Source organism: Colletotrichum godetiae (genome assembly GCF_030913485.1).
Source record: "Colletotrichum godetiae strain CBS 193.32 chromosome Unknown BDP55scaffold_38, whole genome shotgun sequence".
Lineage (NCBI taxonomy): Eukaryota > Fungi > Ascomycota > Sordariomycetes > Glomerellales > Glomerellaceae > Colletotrichum > Colletotrichum godetiae.
This window is the reverse complement of record NW_026851286.1, coordinates 282,221-305,368: the sequence shown is the minus strand read 5'-3', so window position 1 is coordinate 305,368 and position 23,148 is coordinate 282,221. Positions and strand designations below refer to the sequence as shown.

The 23,148-nt window shown below is 56.2% G+C and overlaps 5 protein-coding genes across 5 annotated transcripts; 2 read left to right on the top strand and 3 right to left on the bottom strand.

The window, feature by feature from the left end:
- Nucleotides 1–507: 507 nt before the first annotated feature.
- Nucleotides 508–1,986, bottom strand: BDP55DRAFT_558470 (uncharacterized protein; the record flags this gene model as incomplete). The annotated part of the gene is made up of 3 exons (XM_060569805.1): nucleotides 508–789; nucleotides 835–1,158; nucleotides 1,210–1,986. 3 exons carry the CDS (start codon nucleotides 1,984–1,986, stop codon nucleotides 508–510), a joined length of 1,383 nt encoding a protein of 460 aa, XP_060426464.1.
- Nucleotides 1,987–4,230: 2,244 nt separating this feature from the next.
- On the top strand, nucleotides 4,231–9,883 carry BDP55DRAFT_634959 (urea carboxylase; the record flags this gene model as incomplete). The annotated part of the gene is made up of 2 exons (XM_060572729.1): nucleotides 4,231–4,234; nucleotides 4,347–9,883. 2 exons carry the CDS (start codon nucleotides 4,231–4,233, stop codon nucleotides 9,881–9,883), a joined length of 5,541 nt encoding a protein of 1,846 aa, XP_060426463.1.
- A 461-nt stretch (nucleotides 9,884–10,344) lies between these two features.
- On the bottom strand, nucleotides 10,345–12,708 carry BDP55DRAFT_696132 (fungal-specific transcription factor domain-containing protein; the record flags this gene model as incomplete). Its single annotated transcript, XM_060577552.1, has 3 exons — nucleotides 10,345–10,760; nucleotides 10,845–11,980; nucleotides 12,281–12,708. The coding sequence occupies 3 exons, from the start codon at nucleotides 12,706–12,708 to the stop codon at nucleotides 10,345–10,347; spliced, it is 1,980 nt and encodes a 659-aa protein (XP_060426462.1).
- A 1,467-nt stretch (nucleotides 12,709–14,175) lies between these two features.
- BDP55DRAFT_696131 (transmembrane amino acid transporter) lies at nucleotides 14,176–16,129 on the top strand (the record flags this gene model as incomplete). The annotated part of the gene is made up of 4 exons (XM_060577551.1): nucleotides 14,176–15,153; nucleotides 15,215–15,377; nucleotides 15,449–16,021; nucleotides 16,101–16,129. The coding sequence occupies 4 exons, from the start codon at nucleotides 14,176–14,178 to the stop codon at nucleotides 16,127–16,129; spliced, it is 1,743 nt and encodes a 580-aa protein (XP_060426461.1).
- Nucleotides 16,130–16,875: 746 nt separating this feature from the next.
- On the bottom strand, nucleotides 16,876–18,658 carry BDP55DRAFT_558348 (eukaryotic aspartyl protease; the record flags this gene model as incomplete). Its single annotated transcript, XM_060569793.1, has 3 exons — nucleotides 16,876–17,156; nucleotides 17,216–18,314; nucleotides 18,434–18,658. 3 exons carry the CDS (start codon nucleotides 18,656–18,658, stop codon nucleotides 16,876–16,878), a joined length of 1,605 nt encoding a protein of 534 aa, XP_060426460.1.
- Between the last annotated feature and the right edge of the window lie 4,490 nt (nucleotides 18,659–23,148).

Below are 23,148 nucleotides of genomic sequence, written 5' to 3'. Positions count from 1 at the left end.
CAATGCTAGGCGTGTAGGCTTACAACCGCACCACGAGGTTTTAGATCATATTCCATTTGGCGTTTCAACTTTCCGTTCATCGCCTTGTTGCAATTTATTGGTCTGGTCTCTCGTCGACAGGCAAGGGTTGTTGGTCGAACCTCTATGAGCTCGTCCGCTGGCCAGGCCATTCTTTTTGGCCGCCACAAGTTCGCGCCACTTTACGTCCGAGCTCCGAAGTGGCAGCATCCTCTGGTCTCCCGTAAACAGTTGTTTTCCCCCGTCTTGCTAGTTCACGGCTGGAACATGCGGAGGAGCAATCGATCAAGAATACCGAGGATATGGTTCATAGTGCGTCGTGTTTCTCATAAAACCCCTAAAGCGGTACATGTACATAATCCTACAGAAGAAAGCCACCATTTTCAAGAATTCGCTCCCTGAACACCACGCAGATGCAATTTCTCAAATGTCTCCAAATTAGATCCCACTCCAGCTCACTCCCCTCAAAAGGTAACTTGTCAATTCCCATCAATGAACAACCATATCCGGGGGTATCGGCGTATCCCGCCGACTCCCAGTCTCCGGATTAATCAGATCCGCCGAACCCAGCCTGTCGCACTGTGACACGAGACGCTTCGGCACAGTCGGCGTCGTCAGATCAATCTCCATATCCCCCGGTGTCAGCCCCCGATCGGAGAACGAGTACGAGACGCTACTCGTATCCGACATCTCCACATCTTCCCCAGAAGCAGCCTCCTCAAACGTCTCGACGCTAGGCGTCGGGAGATCGCTGCCGCCGCAGGTCTGCACCTCCACAATCGGAGGGGGAGCAACCACCGGCTTCCTCCGAGGGACAGACAACACCGGCGTCTGTGCCGTCCGCGGTGTCTGTGCCGCTGCTGCCGCCGCCGCCTCGGCGGCTCGCAAAGCCGCCACGGCACCGCCCAAGTTCTCCTCGTCCTCCTCCTGGTTTCCAATCGTCCACACCCACCGCCGCTTCTTCTCCTTGCGCTTTGTCCGCTTCCTAATGCCGCCAGATGGGCTGACGGGCGGCGAGTTGGCCGCCAGCCCCGCCATCCGCCGCCGCATCTCCTCAAACGGGCCGGGCGTCATGCCGCCGTCGCGGGTCTCGTCGCTCGTGAAAGCCATGGCGAGGTCCAGCACCGTGTTTTGCTCCTCCTGGGCCGGCGCTGATGCCAGTGCCGTCTCCGCTGCTGCTGCTGCCGCCACTGCTGCCGGTGATGCAGGGGAAACGACGTCCTCGACGAGAAGGTCAATGTGTGACTTTGTGTATGTTTCTGTTGTGATTGTCTGCTCGATGGGGCTGTTGTAGGCTACGCGGCGGGCCGCCTTCTCTTGCAAGCGCAGGGACTGCCGGCGGGGTGAGATGGGTGTCTTTGCGCTTGGTGGAGGGAGAGGCGAGTTGCGGAGGATGCTGTGGAGGGAACGAGGGTGGGTGTATGGCAGCTTTGAGCCCGCGAGGGTCAGGTTGTTGTTACGCTTCCTTTGCGAGCGCGGCTCTGGCAAGTTCGTGATGAGTCCGATGGCCGTCAGCGGCGTCTTGGTGTCGATTGGCGAGAAGCCAAACATCTGGGGACCTTGGTTGGGCTCTACGGGGCCGGCGGAGAGAGGTGGGGTGGCGGTCATGGTACTGGGAAAGGTGATCTCCATTGCGACGCCGGGTGAAAGAGGGTGTGCGGTCAACGGGGTCTCGGGGTAGGAGACTGCGTACGGCGTCTGGATGCGGAGCTGGGGTGTCTTTGAGCCATTGTGCAACCGCGAGGCCTGTTGTTGGGATGTATTGATAGCCGTGAGCGGTTCTGCTGCGGTGGGTGTCGACCTCTCAATGGCGGTCACGTAGACGTTGGAGAGGGTGTTGAAGGTGGTCGGGTCCTTGGGATCGATGACGGAAAAGGACTTGTTGATTCTCGTGTGAGGTGCCGGCGACGTCTTGATGCTCAACGACAACTTTGGCCTTCTTGAGGCGGTTCCAGTCTGAGTAGCCATCGTGACCACGTGATGTGCCAATGTTGAACCCCGGAAGAGTGGTATAAGTTGATGAGTCTGCGGCTCAGCCTGGATAGCCAGCAGATTGGGTCGTACAGGGGTCAAGTGACGACCTTAGCCTCCCGAACTGTTGGAATCACCGGGATGAGACAAATCAGTTCAGAAAGAGGGGGGAAATCAGCAAGTGGTGAGATGTAGGGAAGAGGGGGATGGCGGCTATATAGATTAGGTTGGAAGTGGTGCAACGCTTAGAGTTGGTCGTTTTGTTCTTCGGTATCTGTGTGAGGGGGACACTGGGGAGGGGTTATCCAAGCTGGATTCTGGACTCTAGAGGGCACTGGATGTCTGGAGAGGCGCCGCTAGACAGACATATATGCAATGCAGTGTGACTGGAGGAACAGACAATAGACGCGAATGAAGGAAGGAATGCGTCGCACGCAGGACGACACCCCCTCGTCGCAGGCAGCTCCAGTTCTGGTTGGCTATTTTGGGCAGCCATATGTGATGGGGAAGAGGCGCAAGCGCCGGGCTCAGATGGGATCCTTGTCGACTCGAGTCGCATCCCTGCAGATTGGCCAATGACGATGGCGGGGGCGTCGGCTGTCTGCCCGAAGCGGCGTCTATTTGGTTGTACGACCGGGGACGTTTTGGAGTAATGAATCCCTCGCCATTTCCGGGCAGAAAGACGGTGAGCAAGAAGGTAGGTAGGTAGACTGGCGGGTAGACGGAGAGAGAGAGAGAGAGAGAACTTCCGTAGTCACGGGACAGTTGACAATAAGGTAGGTCGGTAGTAGGTGATACACCAGTAGCAGAGTGTGAGTGCGCTTGTTGGTCTAGGAAACATTGTCGACCTGGTCAACAGGCGGCTATTCAGACGCGGTCGTCCAGTCGCCGTTCTCGCTTTCTCGTTTTCGAAAGTTGCCCAAGCCACGCGAGAGTTCGTCGCAGAATGCCTGGGAACCCACACTTGTGAATCCTCAAGTCGGTCTTGGCAGCCGTTGTAAGCAGGTAGCGGGTGTTGAAAGCCTACACTGCCGTGACGGCTTGGGAGCGTTGTCGTGGAAATGTTGAGATGAGTGAGATGAGACGACGTAAGCTTTTGTTTGAGTGAGAGGGGCAAAGGAACACTGGCCGGTACCAAAAAAAAAAAAAAAAAAAGGGCTGAGTGTATCGGAAGGAAGCGAACTCTCTCGTCTCGTCTCCGCTTCCCGTCCACAGCCATGGATGATGGATCTTGGAGGAGTCATGGTGGGCGGAGGCACGTTCTCTTTTTTTTTTTTGGTCTTTGCCCAGCGAAAGCGAGAAATCCGTCTTGGTATCCACTTTGATCCGTGCGAAGAGACGCGACAGCCGGAAGCGCGGGTGTCTGACAGGCGCACGGCAGACTGTGCCACGCTGTGGCAACACTGGGCGGGTTGGTGTGGAGTATTACCTAAGGCACCTTGCCAGGTGTGCTGGGAGGATCATTCCCTCTCCCGGACGCCTCGATGCCAAGCCACAGCAAATCTCCAAACGGGGACCCCCGAGCCCCGCCCCGCAAATTAATCAGCGTCCAAAATTAGGTAATCCTGCAGGACGTCTCAGATTGACCCTCACTCTTCTGATGCAAGTGGCGCCAGCTGCAACTGCCTGGCATCTTTAACAGCGACATCCAAACAGTCAACTTCACCGGCCGGCGGCCCTTCCTCAACCCCACAGCCGCCGGGCTGGCCGAGCACTGTCGCAAATATCCCCAGAAAATAGAATGTCTACAGATACAGACAGACACCTTAGCCAAGGTCACGAATGATACCCCCACGACGCACCACCATCCTCCCAAGGTCTACGTTATCCGTCCACTCGGCCGATTCACCCCCTATCGCTGCTCTTCCTCTCTACCTTGTTCGCACACACCTGTCTCACAGTATCACAATCGCTTCGATAAGCCGGTACCGTCCTCATCATTGGATCGGCCATCTTCTGAAAAACGCCCGTTCTGAAAGAATTGGATGGATCAACGACGACTACACCAGGCCCCGCCGGCAACCTTCATGACTGCCCGCAGGCTTCGCCGATGAGTACATCTAAGTAGGACGACGGCCTCACTCATGAACTTACACCTTGGACGAGTGAAGTTTGATCATAAAAAGAGATTAAGATCCAGTACTATCGGTAATCTCTTTCTCAAGAGACAAGCAGCCTTGAGCAGTCTTTTCTATACGACGTCGTTTTAATCTATTTTGACAATTTTTGGCATATAATACTATGGGTGCGTTGATGTCACCTTCTTGCCCTGTGCTTCTGGATCGGGTCATACCGATCGCTTAAGGGGTACATGGCTACCTTACACATATGAACACGGGGCTTACACTCTCTTATAGGCTCCACCACCCAAGATACCTTCCCTCTCACTATTCCGGAATGGAGAGAGGCTCAAGAAGCTGGGGACGGCCTTAGCCGACTCTTGTCGCTTCGTGACTCCGAGGCCACTTTAAACTCCAACGCTTGGATAACCCTGGCCACTCCGTCCCAAATCGAGCAGCAATGGGCTTACACCGAATCCTTACGCTTATCCGGTGCTCCCTTACCACTTTTCGGCGTCCCCTTCGCGGCCAAGGATAACATTGACGTCGCCAGCTTCCCCACAACCGCAGCGTGCCCCAGCTTTGCCAATGGCCCCGTGGACCAGGATGCCGCAATCATCGCCCGTCTCAAGGCTGCCGGCGCCATCGTCCTCGGCAAGACAAACCTCGATCAGTTTGCCACAGGCCTTGTTGGTACCAGATCGCCCTACGGTCCAGTAAGCAACTCATTTGATCCCGCCAGGGTCAGCGGCGGTTCGAGTTCCGGCAGCTCCGTCGTCGTTGCCAGGGGCGTCGTCCCTTTTTCTCTTGGTACAGATACCGCTGGCAGCGGCCGTGTGCCTGCCGGTTTGAATAACCTTGTGGGAGTGAAGCCTACCAGAGGTGCCCTCAGCACAACTGGAGTTCTGCCGGCATGCCGCAGCCTCGACTGCGTGTCCATTTTTGCGCTCACTGTCGATGACGCCGAGACGATCTTGGCTGTGGCCGAGGGCTTCGACCCCAAGGACTCGTTCTCAAGGGCTCGACCGGACACCTCAAGCATGGTTGAGGGACATCGCATGGCCATCTGTGATGACCCTCCGTGGTTCGGCAAGACTGAACAGTCTGCAGCCTACGCGAAAGCCTTGGAGAAGGCCGAGACCCTTGGTTGGACGCTGGAGCCCAAAGACTTCTCTCCGCTGTTCAGGCTCGCCAGCTTGCTTTATGAGGGTCCTTGGGTTGCAGAACGTTACGCCGCTATCAGGGACTTCATTGAGGCAAACGAAGACAAGATGGACCCCACCGTCCGGGAGATCATCCTGAAGGCCAAGGACTTCAACGCCGCGGACCTTTTTGCATCAGAGTACCTACGTCAGGAGCTGACTCGCGTGATTGAGGACCGATTCAGCAGCTTCGATGCCATTCTAGTTCCCACGTCCCCTACCTTCCCAACTATCGAAGATCTCGCCAATGAGCCGATCAAGGAGAACGCCTATCTTGGCACGTATACCAACTTTGTCAACTTCATGGACTGGACCGCCCTGGCGATACCCGCCGGCTTCAGATCCGATGGACTCCCCTTTGGCATCACGTTGATCTCATCCACGTGGGACGAGCCGAAGCTGCTTTCCCTGGCACGAGAATGGCTTTATACCGGCCCCCGTCCTCTCGGGGCCACCAAGATTGAGAGACTTGAGACACAAAAATCTGACGCCATCGCCGCGGGCGAGCCAAAGACGACTCGTCTTGTGGTGGTAGGTGCTCACCTTACGGGGTTTCCCTTAAACAAAGACCTGACGTCTCGTGGAGGAACACTAGAGACGGCCACAACGACATCCTCAAGCTACAGGTTCTATTCCCTTGACACCGGCGGCACGGTAAAGAAGCCAGGTCTACAGCGCGTTCAAGTCGGCGGCAGCGCCATTCAGGTCGAAGTCTGGAGTTTACCCACGACGGAGGTTGGCAGCTTTCTAAAGACTGTCCCTTCGCCCCTTGGCATCGGTTCTGTCGAGCTAGCCGATGGAAGCTGGGCTCCTGGGTTCATCTGTGAACCCTATGGATTGGATGGTGCTACAGACATCACGTCCTTTGGAGGCTGGCGTGCCTTCATGGAGTCTCTATCCCCTGAGCATACTCGTCTTGGAAGTAATCCAAAGACTCGCGAGATCAAGACCGTCCTTATCGCCAACCGTGGAGAGATCGCCGTCCGAATCATTCGAACCCTGCATTCCATGGGCATCAAAGCTGTTTCGGTCCACTCCTCCACCGATGCTCGCTCACCTCACGTACGCAATGCCGATGTATCCCTTCCCCTGGAGGGTAACTCCGTCTCAGAAACCTACCTCAACGGCTCACAAATCCTTTCTCTCGCGAAAGAGGCTGGCGTTGATGCTATTATCCCGGGGTATGGCTTCTTGGCAGAGAATGCCGACTTTGCTTCAGCCGTTGAGGCCGAAGGCATGGTCTGGGTCGGGCCAACTGCCGAGCAGATGCGGCAACTCGGCTTGAAACACCTCGCTCGCGAAGTTGCCATTGGAGCAGGTGTCCCTGTTGTGCCGGGCAGCAAGCACCTCCTTAAGAGTGCCGACGAGGCGCTCATCGAGGCGGATCGCATAACTTATCCTGTGATGCTGAAGAGTACTGCGGGCGGAGGTGGCATCGGCCTCAAGTGCTGCGATGACGCTGCGTCACTCGTCGAGGCCTTTGAAAGCGTCCAGAGACTGGCGCAGGCCAACTTTGGTGACGGTGGAGTCTTTGTGGAGCACTTTATTGAGCATGCTCGGCATATCGAAGTACAAGTCATTGGCGACGGAGAGGGCAACGTCACGTCTGCTGGTGAGCGAGACTGTTCCTTGCAGCGCCGGAACCAAAAGGTGATTGAGGAGAGTCCTGCCACGTTTGTCCCTCTCGATGTGCGCAAAAGGATGCGCAAGGCCGCTGTCGACCTTGCCTCTGCTGTCAAATACCGTAACGTCGGCACCGTTGAGTTCATCTACGATGTGGACACTTCGGAGTTCTACTTCCTAGAGGTCAACACCCGCCTGCAAGTTGAGCACCCCGTCACGGAGTCTGTAACTGGTCTAGACCTGGTTGAGTGTATGATCCACGTGGCGTCTGGCGATAGCAAGAACATCTTTGACAAGCCGGAAGGGTTCGAGGTGAACGGCGCCGCGATCGAGGTGCGTGTCTATGCCGAGAGTCCGCTCCAGAACTTCCGCCCCTCCCCGGGCCGCCTTTTGGACATCTCTTTCCCTGACAATGTACGTGTCGATACATGGGTTGAGCCAGGGATGGAGATGTCGTCGTCCTATGACCCGCTCGTCGCCAAGATCGTAGCTACAGGCGAGGACCGCACAGCAGCCATCGCCAAGCTCGCCGACGCTTTGGAGAGGACGGTCATTACTGGTGTTGAGACCAATCTGAACTACGTCCGGCACATTGTCGCGTCTGATATGTTCGAGTCTGGCGCCTTCACAACGACGTCCCTGAACACCTTCACATTCGAGTCTTCCGTTTTCGAGGTCGTTGACCCGGGTACCCTTACCGTCGTCCAAGATTACCCAGGCCGCAAGGGGTTATGGCACGTGGGGGTCCCGCCGTCTGGACCATTTGATGACTACTCTTTCAGACTCGCAAACAGACTGGTTGGAAATGACTCCCACGCAGCCGGGCTCGAGTGTACCATTCACGGCCCAAGCCTTCTCTTCCACTGCGACGCCGTTGTAGCAGTGACCGGTGCCACCGCCGAAGTCAAAATCGACAAGGAGCCTGTTCCACAGAACGCCGTATTTTCTATCAAAAAGGGCCAGACGCTGTTCATCGGCGGCGCAACATCCGGATACCGCAGCTACCTCGCCATTCGCGGGGGCGTCGCCGTCCCGGAGATTTTCAACTCCCGCTCCACCTTCGCGCTGGGCCAGGTCGGAGGCCACAACGGACGGAACTTCCGCTCCGGCGATCTACTTCCCGTGGGAAATCTGACTGCCAGCTTCCCGTCCACTGCCTCCGGTCCCGCAACTCCCATCCCGTCCGATGTGGCCAATGCAAACTGGTCCATCGGCGTCGTCCCAGGACAGCACTCAGCACCTGAGCACTTCACAGAGCAAGGCTTCAACACACTCTTCGCCGGCGAGTGGATCGTCCACTACAACAGCAACCGCGTCGGCATTCGCCTCGACGGCCCCAAACCGCAATGGGCCCGCCAAACCGGTGGCGAAGCCGGCCTGCACCCGTCCAACATCCACGACAGCCCCTACTCGGTCGGCAGCGTCAGCTTCACCGGTGACGAGGCCGTCATTCTTACCTGCGACGGGCCCAGTCTCGGCGGGTTCGTCGTCTTCTGCGTCGTCGCCTCGGCCGAGATGTGGAAGCTCGGCCAGCTCCGCCCGGGCGACAAGGTCAAGCTCCAGCCCATCGGCGTAGACGATGCGCTCTTCCTCGAGGCGGCCCTCGAACGCTCCATCGCCGAGCTCACACCCCTGGCGGTGGACGTCACCCCGCTCGCCAACAGCCCGACGACGCCCGACTCGAACCCCTTGCTCGGCGACATTGGCAGCGCCGGTCGCCGCATCGCGGTCCGTCAGGCCGGCGACAACGCCATGCTCCTGGAATTCGGCACAGAAGACGTCTTCTCCCTCCGCCAAAGCTTCCAAATCTTCTCCTTCATAGCCCGCCACAAGACACACCCGATCCCAGACGTCCTCGAGCTCTCCCCCGGCGTTCGCACCCTCCATGTCCAATACACCCCCAAACAAGCCCCCTCAACAATCCTCTCCGCCCTCCGCGCCCACGAGGCCTCTCTAGGCGACGCCATCCCCCCTTCCATCCCCTCCCGCACTTTCCACCTACCCCTCGCCTTCGACGACAGCGTCTCCCGCGCCGCCGTCGCCCGCTACGCCGCCACCATCCGCGCCACGGCCCCCTGGCTGCCCAGCAACGTCGATTTCCTCCGCCACCTCAACGCCCTTCCATCCGGTGCCGACGTCGAGCGCATCTTCCTCGACGCTACCTTTCTCGTCCTGGGCCTCGGCGACGTGTTTCTCGGCTCCCCCTGCGCTGTGCCCCTCGATCCGCGCCACCGCCTCTTCGGGACGAAATACAACCCCTCCCGCTCCTTTACACCGCGCGGCGCCGTGGGGATAGGCGGGCAGTACATGTGTATCTACGGCATGGACTCGCCGGGCGGATACCAGCTCGTCGGGCGGACGGTCCCGATCTGGGACGACGTCGCCGCTTCCGCCGTAGTATCGCGATCGCGCCGCCGGGGTGACAACTCCAACTCCGACACCAATACGAACGCGTATGCTGCAGAGCCGTGGATGTTCCGCCTCTTTGACCGGATATCCTACTACCCCATCCCCGAACCCGACCTCGACGCCGCCATCACACAGGGCCGGATCTCCGACCTCGTCCGCATCGAAGAAGGGAGCCTCGACCTAGCAGAATACGAATCCTGGCTCGCGGCCAACGAAACCGACATTGAAGCCACGCGTAACCTCCGCGCCGAGGCGATTCGCAATGTGCCGTTTATGGAGGAGCTGCTGCAGCCGTATAACCCGCCCGAGAGCGAGCGGCACGGTATCTATGGAGAGGGGGACCGGGGGGGCAGCGGCAGCGGCAGCGACTGTGGCGTGGTGGGGGAGAGGATCAAGGCGCAGATGCCGGGCCGGTGCTGGAAGTGCGAGGTTAAAGCCGGCGACGAGGTTGAGGTCGGGGACGCGCTGGTGTGGATTGAGTCGAATAAGATGGAGATTAAGATTGGGAGTCCCGTGAAGGGGAGGGTTGTCAAGATGTTGGTTGGTGAGGGGGATGTTGTTGGGCCGTTTGATGATTTGCTTATTGTTGCGATTGAGTGATACATCCTTGGCAAGCGGTAAAGAGGGCAATCTAGTCGAGTCGCACTTGACGTTATGGCCAAACCCATTTTGTTCATGACTTGCATTCTGATTTGCAGGCGCTGCTAGGATGTTTTGGTTCTCCATAGATTTAGAAAACTTGTAGTTTGGAGAGCGTCCATCAAATGCACACGCAGTGATGTTATAGAACTAAACACATATACACACAAGTGGCTTTCGTCTCTTCTATCAAAGTAGTTTACGGGTATCCCAAAGACGAAACTCAAACGCATAGCAGCATGAAAAAAACAAAAAAAGACACGCGTACTATGCAACATAAAATCCCGAAGCAAATCTCTCCCCCTTTTTTGATATACCAAACCCAAATTTCGCCAGCTATAACCAGATCATTGTACATGCTCCCTCTTTCTACATCACATCATGACTGAGGGCGTCCCTCCCAGCCCATTCAGCTGTCCCTCTCAAATCTTAATCTCCGCAGAAGCCCGAACAGCACCCAACCCGCCCACATCAGCCTCCAACATCCGTAACGCCTCCCTCGCAAACGGCGCCGCCTGCGCCCGGACGCGCAGGCTCCAGAGGTACTCCTCGACGCGGTCAGCGTAGTACATGGCCTCGGCGTCGTCGTCCGAGGTGGCCCACAGCAAGCCCGCAAAGGAGCCGATGGCGGCGAGCTGGGCGGAGGCGGCGAAGCCCCAAAAGGATTGGATGTGTTCCATTTGGAGTCCGCCGATGATGTTGGAGGCGTTGGCGAGGCGGGCGCGGGCGCCGGTGCGGATTGCGTGGCGGAGGGAGTCGGGCGCGTTGGAGGAGATGTTGCGGACGAGGGAGCGGTGGAGGGCTAGGTCTATTGAGATATAGGAGAGATGGAGGGAGCCTATGGGGTGTTGTTTAGTGAATGCTCCTCGTCATGTTCCACGGAGAAGAGCGAGGAAAAGGGGGAGAGTGAGAGAGGACTTACCGTTTGCAGAGAGCTTCTTGAGACGCGTTTCTTGAAGCTGGAGGGCTTCGGGGAGCTTTGCGTACCACTCCCGTAGCATCATGACAATGGGTTTCGCGAGCTCGGCGACGCCCACGGTGCCGACTTGGTCGAGGGTACCGCCACGGCGGGTCGCTTTTGCCGTGTAAAACGTGCCGAGTACGTCACTGAGGATGAGAGACAGCTCAATCTGCCGCAGGAACAGCTCGCGCCCGACAACGACCTCGGCGCTACCCTCGGGATCATGCTCCTCGTCGGCGGCGTTCTCGGGGAAATCCTCGATACAGCACGGCCGGACGTCCCAGTCCTCGTCGAGGCGGATGTGCGAGGGCCGGCCGTGGACGAGAGCGCCCCATTTGTCCTGCATGAAGAGGGCCCAGGCGAGGCGACGGCGCAGGCCCTTTTCCCAGTCCGGGATGGCCCAGTCGCTGCAGTCGACGTGGAGGCCTAGCCCCTGGCCGAGGGCGATGAGCTGCGCCGTGAAGGTCCAGGTGTTGTTGCGGAAACGCTGCTGGATGAGGAGGCCGGCCTGGAGGGTGGAGATTTTGGGACGCTTCATGTCGTCGCTCATTGTGCGGAGGGCGAGGGCCTCGAGGGCGGCTTGGTCGGGCTGCCATGAGGACGTGGCGAGGGTGCGGTCGTATAAGGACCAGTCGAGGGCTAAGAGGTAGACGGCGGCGAGGAGGGGCGGGGAGAACTCATGGTAAGAGCGGGCGTACTTTTCTAGAAAGACCTTTTTGTGGAGGATGGGGAAGCTGGGGTGGACGATGCGGAAGTATAGGTTGACGAGGGTCGAGCCGAGCGGGTGGACGACCTTTTCTATGGCGTCGAGGTCGGCTATTCGTTGGGGTTCTGACGAGGTTTCGCGGTCGCGGTGGATGAGGAAGACGGTTGAGTCGTCGAGGCGGCGGACGAACCTGACGGCTGGGTCTTGGGGACGGTGTAGGTCCAGGAGGGAGGGTTCCCGGTAGTCTGTGTTGCCGACATATTGGGAATGGGTCTTGAGATGGAGACCAAGTGTGCCGTCTAGGAGGGAGACGGGCTGGTTGAAGGTTACGTGGTGTTCTGAACCTGCGAGAGACGGTGACAGGGCCTCGAGCAGTTCGGGAGACGGATGCCTAGGGGTCCGTTAGACCGGGTTACTTGAGGGAGAATGAGAAGGTTTACTGGGCAAGGGATGGTGTGAAAGGGACGAATAGGTGTATGAGGACAGACCCGTGACACTGGGCAGCCAGGAGAGATTCATGGCATGAGCCAATGAGAAGGGGGCAAGGAGACTATTCAGGAAGGACGAGGTACAGTGATACAAGAAGACATGGGAAAGGTAAAGGTAAGGTAGGCCAGAAAGTCGAGACCAGTCTCGAGGGCAGTTGAAGACGAAGATGAGGGTACGATAAGAAAAATGTCACATCACTTACGTTATCTCATCCTGGGTATCCAGCGGGACGGGAGCAGGTGGAGGACCTGAGTTTGCAGAAACGGAACCATTGGTCGAGGGGCGGTGTTCCGGGGGATCGGTGGCCTTCCGGCGCTTGCGCGGGAGCGGCCCGCGGAGATATGTGCACGGCTGGCCGTGAAAGGAGCACATAACGCACTTATCACGGCCCTCCTCGCGGACGCAGCGCGTCTTGCGCTGACGACATATGTCACAGGGTCGACTCTGGGCGGTGCCTGCGGCATTCGAGGCCCCCAAAGCTGCCTGTGCTGCTGTCTGGCCGACGGCGGCTGCTGCAGAGGGGTGTGACTCGAAGGAGGGGATGTGGGCTGACGGCGAGGAGGCCGGCATGGTCGTTGAACCGGGGCCGGCGGTGGCGGGGTCGCCGTAGGGCGCCGGTGTGGTGTCCATATCCATGACGGGCAGGCGGGTTGCGGGCGGGCGGAACCGGGCGACAGCCGAGCCGAGCGCGGGGGCGTGCGTGCGCTGCGTGCGGTGCGTGTAAAGATAAGGGGGTGACGGGTGTGAACGGTTACGCAAAGGTTGTGATCAAATTGGGTTGTGTCAGGCGACAGATAGTGCCGGGTTGTGCGAGGAGTGAAATTCGAGATTGGGTAGGTACGTAGTAGTATGGAGTAGGGAGGTTGTTAGGTGTAGGGAAGTGGTCACGTAAAAGCAGTGACACACATGAAAGACGATGATGTGTGATGTGCTGCCAAAAGGGGAATAAAAGGGAAGACTTCCCCGCCGATGATGGCAGATTTTGGTGTGAGTCTCCCGGTTCAGCCTCTCTCTCAGACGGGATACGTCAACGTCAACGCTCTGCCTCTGGTGGTGCCAATTGCTGGGGAGAGAGTGAGCGGTTATGGCACGGTAGCCATGAGGCTGATCAATCAAGACTGAGGTGAGCTGCAAGCGAGTGTCATGGACCCGTCTGTCGGTACAGGTACCTTGGCCCGGCCGAGTGGTTGACTTTCCTGTCTGGGTTCCTAGAATGAGTGAGATACAAGAACATGAGCAGTGTGCTCAGTAGTCTGTATGTAGTCCTCTGTCCTTCAATGGACCCCACGGTTACTCGAATCTGGGGTTGATCGTCTGCTCGAACACTCAGACAGTGAGACAACTTCTGGTAGTAGGATCTTATCGCCGGGGTTATGTCGTCTGATTCGGCTGTGTGCTGCTCGCTGCTCGCTGCTGTTATCGCAAAGCCTGGTCGGAATATTTTTCATCGATAAGTCATCGTTCCAATTGTGAAGGTACAAAGTTACGGATAAGATAAGATATCCGAACGCTGTGCGGGATAAGTGAAAAATGGGGTGGGGGAGGCAGAGAAAGACTAGCCGGATACATCGGAAGGTACTTGCGAGTATCCTCACAGTAGTAGATTGAGTAAGAATACATTATGATACAAGACTGCTCAGCGTAATTCCCCGTAGCCCCATTTACGTCCCCTGTCAGCGGCGTTGCCGGCTACGCGGACGCGGACTGGTCGGACTGCTGACAGCTCCCGGTCCCCTAAACTTCCATGGAGACCACGGTGCCACACTGAGGTGCACTGCCAGTCGAGGTACGTACCCCGTCTGAGGTCAGGTAAGCTCCAGCTTGCAACGTCGACGGAACGAGAGCCGACTCTAGACGTCTACCTTGACTTACTTTCTATACGGATACAACCTTCGACCACCAAAATCAAAGGGACACGACATCTACAACCTTAGCCTAGGTTCACCACAATCCACGACGCCGGAACGACGACAAAGAGCACCCGCTAGTTCTTCAAACAACCGCCTCAAACGACACCACGATTCGCGATCCCTTTCGCCTTCTCTTCGCCAAACCCCCTTTCTGTCTCCACGGAAGATGACATCGCAATAACTTACAATGGCCAAGGCCCCAAATCATGGAGCCCACCAAGACGACTCCCACCTCCCGGGCGCCGTCGCCGCCCATTCCCACCATAGCCCGAGCGAAGAGGACAGAGGCCTCCTCGCCGACGATCCCCTCTCTCCGCGCCACCATGAATCTCATGGCGCCGGCACAACCACCACCGGCGACGAGGGGTACTTTGTAACAGCAAAGCAGTACGCCACTTCCCTCCGATCCCCCGGCACCCCCCGGACCCCGAACCGCGTCCGCTTCAACCCCATCCCTTCCATCGTCGAGCCGCCGCCCCCGCGCGCCTCAATGACCAACAGCAACGGCGGCTCCTCCGCCCGCGCAAGCCGCGACAGCTTCGACGTCGACGACGACCTCTTCCACCACGCCCCCGGCGCAGACGAACACGATGACCACCACCGCCTGCCCCTCCTCACAGACATTGAGGCCCCCTCTGTCACCCTCGCCAACAGCCCCTGGGGCGAGGACGCCGACGACGTACACGAATGGGCCGAGCAGGAGCGCGCGAGGCCCAAATCGGGCCTGAAGATGGCGTTCATGAATATGGCCAACTCCATCATTGGCGCCGGCATCATCGGCCAGCCTTACGCCTTCAAGCAGGCCGGCTTGCTGGCCGGAGTTATCCTCCTTGTCGGCCTCACCGTCGTCGTGGACTGGACCATCTGCCTCATTGTCATCAACAGCAAGCTGTCGGGAAGCAACAGCTTCCAGGGGACCGTCGAGCACTGCTTCGGCAAGACGGGGCTCATTGCCATCTCGGTCGCGCAGTGGGCGTTTGCCTTTGGCGGCATGGTTGCCTTTGGCGTCATTGTGGGCGACTCAATACCCCACGTCTTCACGGCCATCTGGCCCGATATTCGGGAAATGCCCGTGTTCCACCTTTTGGCGAACCGGCAGGTGGTCATTGTAGTCTTCATCTTGGGAATCAGCTACCCGCTGACCCTGTATCGCGATATTGCAAAGGTGAGTCAACTCTTGTAAGGACGAGGACCGGCCAAACTGACACGATACTCCTCATTGATAGTTGGCCAAAGCAAGCACGTTAGCTCTCATAAGCATGGGCGTCATCGTAGCGACTGTCATCATCCAGGGAGCTCTCACTCCCAAAGCTGACCGAGGTTCCTTCACACCCGCCCTTCTGACCGTAAACACTGGCATATTTGAGGCCATTGGCGTGATTTCTTTCGGTTCGTCCAACTCCTAGTGCTTGACAAACAAAAAAGACCTTTCTTTGCTAACGGGCAAAACCCCCACCCAGCATTCGTATGCCACCACAACTCCCTCCTCATTTACGGCTCCCTCAAGACCCCCACAATAGACCGCTTCTCCCGCGTAACGCACTACTCAACTGGCATCTCAATGGTCGCCTGCCTCCTCGTCGCCCTCGCCGGCTTCGTCACGTTCGGCGACAAGACCCTTGGCAACGTCCTCAACAACTTCCCCTCGGACAACGTCATGGTCACCATTGCCCGCCTCTGCTTCGGCCTCAACATGCTCACCACCTTACCTCTCGAGGCCTTCGTCTGCCGCGAAGTCATGTTCAACTACTTTTTCCCGGGCGAGCCCTTCAACATGCACCTCCACCTCATCTTCAGCTCCGCCCTCGTCGTCTCCGCCATGGTCATGAGCCTGCTCACCTGCGACGTCGGCGCCGTCTTTGAGCTCGTCGGCGCCACGTCCGCCTGTGCGATTGCGTATATCCTCCCGCCGCTCTGTTACATCAAGCTCACCACCCGCTCGTGGAAGACGTATGTCGCCGCCGCTATTATTGTGTTTGGTACCGTTGTCATGGTGATTAGTCTCATACAGGCGGTCGCCAAGATGGTTAGCAGTATGTTTCAACCCCCCCATCCCCCTTTAGCAAAACACCCATCTCTCAAGGTCATCAGATTCACTAACTTCAGCCTCAGGTGACGGCGGACCTGCAAAGTGCATGTAAATGTATAGGGTGTCTCCTTTTCCTCACTGTAAGATCATCAAAGAAGAAGAAGAACAAATGGGCGTGTTGTCTCGTCTAGAGTAAGAGTAGGAAATCGCTAGCCGTACCCTCCCCGCCGCGTTCCAGGCGCGCTGTCTGCGGATCGGCTGTAGACAAACCCCGGACCGATGTATATCACGTGGTTCTTTAGTAGACTAAGTACTTGGAGTAGGTATTTGACATTGTGGTGTTTGTTCTCTTCTTGTATGGATAGAGACTCGGCAATTGGATTATGGCGTAGGAGTGGTTATAAAAGACACAGTATTTATTAACTAGGCAGCTTCCGCAGCCTTTGCCTCTCTTGAGAAGTGTGGTAATCCAATGCGGAACATCTATAAGATTACGTTTAAATGACTTTGTAGTCTAATCGTTTTCGGGTGTTGAGCTCCCGCAATCAGAAATGAGGATCGTCTTTCTCAAATTGCTACTTCAAGATAAGAAAGCATCTCGTCGCATCGGCCGACAAGACCTTGGCATCAAGGCGGAGAGACACAACACTGGAAAGAGTAGGATGGGAAATTAAGTGTAGCCGTAATGAATCAGACGCTTTTATTTACCATTACAAGTTATATCTATATCTACAATGGCCGAATTGTAGGGGCCCGTCTGTGTCGGTTCCCAGTGGGTATCATGTGCACGTAACCATCCAATTTCCCATCCATATCTGCAACCCCAAGATTGCTGCGCTTGAACAAAACATAAACTCCTCAGAAGAATCCCAACATGGCAAACAAGCAGAAAGATGCTGCGGCGGCCAGATTGACGTGAGTGATAGAGGCATATGATGCAGCTCCTGATTGAGCTGTGGCTGAGGTCTGCGCAGCGGCGCTCCCTGTGGAAGTCTCGTGCCCACCCAAGCCAAGGGCGGGACCAGCCGTCGGCGTAGCTGACACGACAGTCGTTTGGCCGGGGTTGTTGACCACTGCCGGTGTGGCCGAAGCAGTTGCAGTACTGGTTACTGGTGGAGGGTCGACTCTAGTCGCAAATCCTATGGCGACAGTGGTTAGCATCCAACACGATGAAATGGGAATGGCAACGACAACTCACCTATGCGTTTTTGGTCCTTATCAAATACGGCATAGACATTCTTGAGAAAGACGTCTCCCAAAAGCCAGGCTCCAGCTACGACCTCATGGCCATAGATGTTGCTAGTGCATGTCCCATCTGCGGCAGGGCTGGATCTCCAGTCCTTAGGGGAGATCACATAGCTGACACCAGAGAAGGTGTATGTTACATCCTTGTCGCTGTCGCACGGCACCTTGTATGTCGTACCATCGTCCGAGGTAGATCCAGGAATATTCTTGTGGAACGCAGCTACGTCGGTCTGAGGTCCAAATACGTAAGAAGTACCGGTGTCGACATAAGCGAGCTTGCCAGCTGCGCCAGACTTGAGGCCGTCGTACTGAATGCCATCAAGGGGGATCGCCCAGTCTCCGTTGTCGTTACCAACTCCGGTATAAGTGATATTGCCGGTGTACTTGTCAGTGTTGCAGGTACCAAAGCTGATTTCGCTCGTGTTCGGTCCGTCCGCGGCTCTGTTGAGGTATACACAGAAAATGTTGGCGGGAAGTTGGCCGGAACTTTTGACAACTTGCATGAAGTTCTCCGTCTCTCCACCTGCCATGGAAAGTCCTAAAATGCCGTCGAAAGGGAAGTGGTTGAAATCATCCGACGTTTCGTTGGCCACACCAAACTGGAAGTCAAACTTCATGCCCGCAAAGGAAACGGTGTCGGTGATCTTATCGCCTTTAACTGAGCCCGATCCGTAGGCGACAGCAAAAGTTTCCCCTGTTGCCTTGTACGTATCCGAGTCCGTAGGGCCATACGAGCCATGCTTCGCGCAAGCTGACGAGGTGCAGGAACTGCCCATAACCCAACTAGTTCCCGCTCCGGTGTCGATGAGCATCCACAAAGGCTTCTCCTTGGAACCTAATTTGACCTGGGCAAAGTAGGAAAAGTCGGTACCATCCTGAGCGACGGCGGCTGCGGTTTTGAGCGTGGTGTCTGCCGCTGTAACAATGCGATACAGGCTCTGTCTTTTAGACTTGGATGCCCTCTCTCGAATAGCAGCGGACTGAAACCTCGCATATTTGCGAGAAAGACGTTGAACCTCGCGGGCAACTCGGTCGGACTCGGATTCTTCAGTCTACAAGTTTAATGTTAGCAACTGTAAGCTTGTGAAGAATCAAAGTTGTGCTTTGATACGCCATCTGACCAGTCCCCAAAGTGCGTCTTTTGAACATCCCCCGGGGTTCCTCAGCTTACCAGTGATTCCTTTGTGATTTGAGGGCCAACTTGGAAGCCGGGGAAGTTGATGGCCTTGATAGTATCGAGGGCATCAGATCCAAGGGCATCCTGATCCTTCAGCTCCCTCTTGGAGGAACTGCAGCCACCTTCGAATGGACAATGCTGAGATACTTCCCAGGGAAAGAAGGCGTGGACAGACGTCAAGAACAGGGACAGCTGGGCGAGGAGTAGGGTAGAACGCATTGTGCCTTGGCAATGGCTAGCAAGTCGAAGTGACGCTCGGTACGGATATGTCGAATGGTCGATGCAAAGATTTGAAGCGTAAAGCTGTCGAGGGGTAGCGTGAGTGTTTACAAGTTGAACCCTGGCGGCAACTCGACTGTGCTTGACGTGGTGAATGAGCTGGTGGAAGCTTATGACAGGTGATTGACAATCGCAAAAAGATGAAGGCAAAGTGATTCGCTACAGTCGATTTCGGCAAATGCAAGCTCGACCAAGCAAGCGGGTACCAGACTCCGCGATTTCGGACAAATTATGGTATTAGGGATTAAGTTGAGCGCATTGAAGGCTGGTAGATGCTGTACGGAGAGCCGTTCAGGAGACAGATGGTTTATGAGAGGAATGCGTAATCTTTTGAGTGTAGGCTTGGCTGGTGGTTCTGAAATGCTGTACGCGGGCCGGTCGAACCAAGGGTGAGACAATGGAATAGAGGGGCGGATGATCGAGGGCGGCGCCGGCGAGGAGTGCCAGAGACACGATGCAAGACAATGAGACAGGTGCAAGGGTGAAGAGCCAAGGACAAGGGACTAGCAGAAGCGATGAGAGGTTCTGCTGTCTGTCTATATCTATGACCAAAGACAAAAAAAAAAGGCGACCAAGGGGAAAGCACCTCTTGGAAAAGGATGAGATGCGCCCCGGGAGAGAAGGAGGAGGGTGGAGGTCGGTGAGGTCACGTAAAGTGATGATGTGAGGTGATGAGGAGAGAGAAGGAGGCGAGGAGGGGATCGTGGGGAGTAGATATGGAGATTTGCGAATCGGAGAGCGAGGTGCCCCTGTTGACTTGCCAGACCCAGGCGAGCTAAGGCTTCTAGCGACGATGGGCTGGTCCAGGGTCGCAATTGGGACGTGTGGAAGTGCAGGCGCAGGGTAAACCGCCATGGATGGTGATGGGCGGATAGGCGGGCTGGCAGGGGTTACGGAGTACGAGTACCTCACAGCAACTGGAGTCTGGAGGACGCTACAGCAAAAAGGTCAGACATGGCTTTACATTGAAAAGAGCTGCACATTCACGAACATTGTATCCGTACCTAAGGTAGTGTAGGTAGGCTAGCAAGGCTACGGATGGGTAGGTTATGAGAGTGCTGAGTACCTTGAGAGGGTAAAACGGCCGAAGGAATACCTACTTACTTGGAGCTGGCGCACGATGGCTTCCACTGCTGGACTGGCTCAATCATCAATGTCCCCCCAAGTGGATGGCTCTAGACTCGAGTTAGTTGGGATGGACAGCGGCTAGTCAGATCTGCACACATGCATGCAATTGCACAGGGGGGGGAACGGCGTTTCTGGCTTGATTGTGGACTGTGTGGTTGCCATCGGTTGTTCATTGCCTTTGGATCGCCATTGGGTCAAACTTGTCAGTTGTTTCTGCATTGTTTCTCGCGCACCTCCATCTTTCCGGAATTCTCTTTTGGTTACGTCTATCAGCCGCCAGTGTCTTTTGCTCCTTGCTCTTTCTTTCTGTTCGTGTCTTACCAAGGAAAGCCATGCTACGGTCGAAGCCACCCCTGACTTCCATGCAGAGTATCTTAGGTACCTACGCTTGTACGGATACCTCATGATGTACCTATCCTTCCTCCGTACCTTCCATTGGATGATTGGGTCACGCTTTGTGTGGAGACCACATGGTCCGTGGCGTCATGCAGCTCGCTGTTTCCCAGAGGAAAGTGGCAGGAAATACCCAGCAAAACGAAAAGGAAGGAGCCGAGAAACGAAGGAAACACTCACAACACCTTATCCCCTTGGTTAAGCACTTGAGGCACTCCCTCTATTGAGTCTACACATCAACCGAGAAACAAAGTCTCTTCCTTGTGTTCTCTTGGGATGAACCACGGGTCATCCATTGGCCAATTCGGTCGTCCATTCAGATCAACATGCGACATTGATTGGGCCCCTGCTTTACGCGTCTCTCAACCCCGGCTGTCGATTCTTTTCTCTTTCGGGCCCGCGCTTCTCCAGTCTCCAGTCTCAGGGGCGCTGTCAATCAGACCTTCTTTGCTTCCAGGTTGCTTGTTGCTTCTAGGGACCACCAATCCATGTGTCCATGCCAAGTGCCTTGGCTTGGTCGGTCCCTTATCTTCCCGGAATCCCACCTCGTCCACCACCCGTCTGCCGACGCATGCGGCTGTTGTTCTTGATTCTTCGATTATTCGAGGCCTCACTGCGTCCTTGTCTTCTGTCTTAAGTTCCTTTGCCTTACATCTGGACTGGCCCTCTAGATCGGTCTAAACACTGGGCGCGAGGGGCGGAACAAAATTACCGGGCTACTCAATCGCTTCGTCGTTTGCATTTTGCATCGCGTCCCATCTCCACCTCAGCAAGCCACGGCCTCGTGGTAAAATGCCTTTTTCTCGTCACGGTGGCCTCGGCCGTCGACCGTTACCGTGTGTGGTGGGATACGAAAGTCGAACAGGCAATTACTAGCCGCAGCCACCGAAGAAAGACGCTTAACCTGCCTTAGCGGCATTGGCGCCTCAAAAACAAGGGGCACCTCAACCATCTCCACTTCCAATGTCGCCCTGCTGCTGCTTCGGGCCATCTTCTCCAGCTTCTCTCCAGGCCGCTCCCTTGCAGCAAAGGTGGCTACCGGCCCTTTTGGGACAAAGTCGACGAGTCCAAATATGATGGACATTGGCCCGTCACCCCATCCGCCTATCTACCAATCACCACCACCATCCAACACGGCATCTTTGCTTCTTGTCTCACTGGCGATGCTCTCCCGAATCTCGCCCGCTTCTCGCTCACTTCCTGTCCATGGATTTGGAAGTTGAACAACCAACCACGCCACAGATCTCGTTTCTTTTGTCGACTGCTCGATGACGACTGCATGCGACTACCAGCGCTGTGTCGAGACCATCTCTTCGGCCGGGAACGTGCGTCTGTCGCCGGACTCGAGCACGGCACTTGCTCGACCGCGCATCCACGTCAATCAAACCATCAAACGGACTGACGGGCGCTGGGACTGGCTCGTGCTCCTCATGCCATTTGGATATCCGATCTTCCATGGCCAGGACCGTAGGGACTCCAACTGAGGTGGTCCACAAAGTCCATGTTGAAGCCCCCAAGTTGCAGTGCACCGCAATCTTACGTATCTCTGGTCCTGCTGGCTCGCTGCTCTCTGTTCCACTCCTGCGTAGAGTGGCACGACTGGCTGCCTCGGCCATTCTACGGGCGTCTGACACCCTCATTTTCAATCTCGAGCCTCTCTAGCCGTTTGGGCCATAACTTCTAGGCCCCCCGGCAGCTTTGGCGAGCTCTGGGGCCTGGACCAACATTCAACCATGGTGCAGCAAATGATGAATCGACTGAACTGGTCGAAGATCAAAGAGGGGATGCTTGCGGTACACTAGATGCTCAATTCGCGATAGAAATCATCGCCGTCAAGGGCCCTGGGCTGCTCCAGGATCCAATTTGCCTCGAGCCACCTGAGCTTTACACTCAAAAACTAATTACCCGGCCCTGTCGTTGTAGGCCAAAGCTTCTTCCTTTTGAGTCGGTTAACAATCCATGAGAATTTGAAAAGACAATTACAGAAACCACCGCCTGCGGCGCCTAGAATCCCTTCCTCATCGGCATGGAATTCACTGGCCAGGCGCCTCAACACCAAGTCTTCTCCCCCAGCAAAACCTTCGGCTGGCGGTTTCCTGGTCCGATAGTGGCGCTGCACGAGCATCAGCATAGTCGCTTCGCTGCAGGTAATGGCGAGCCAACATGATGCGCGGGCGCCAAATCATACAGACGTTCTCCAGTGCTGTTTGCAAGCAACTGTTTGATCATTGTTTAACACGATGTGCATCATCGCGATCGACGATGAAGTCCACGCTCTATATCCGATGTTGCATATGTAGGAGGCGTTTACTGCCAACATTTCATAGCGAATTGGCTCTCGCTATCTCAGCCGTACGTCCTGATCTTCTTCAATGAACTGCTAATGCGGATATGGCAGGCGGCCAGGGGCTTCCGAATGTGGGTGTGATGGACAGGGGTCACGGCCGCGGGCCCGCGAAGGGTTTCAGCCGCGAATCACCGAGTCTCAATCAGCTCAGCATGGCTGTCGGCTGTTGCTCGATTCGTTGCTTCAAGAATGCTTCCAATTACAAGATGCATTGTGCTAATGTGCTGTTGGAACTTGGGAGGCCAGAGCTTCTTGATCTTGCTGATCCCTTGAAGCACCACCTCGTAAAGCCATTGATTGCAATCATTCGCTAGTACTAGGCATGATTCCCAGCAGCATTTCATCTGCGGTGCTCTCTGCTCTCGAATGCGCTAGGCGCAATACCGCTGCTTATTTTTATTTTCCAAAGAAAGCAACGTTTCCCAAGTCAAATCCCATTGTTACGAAATGGATCCAGGGCTCAACCTGGAAGCTCATTGTACCTGAGAAATGACATTGATGTACTCCGTATGCGTCTTCCAAAAGTCTAATTTTGGACGCGTATAATCAGCACTGGTGCCGG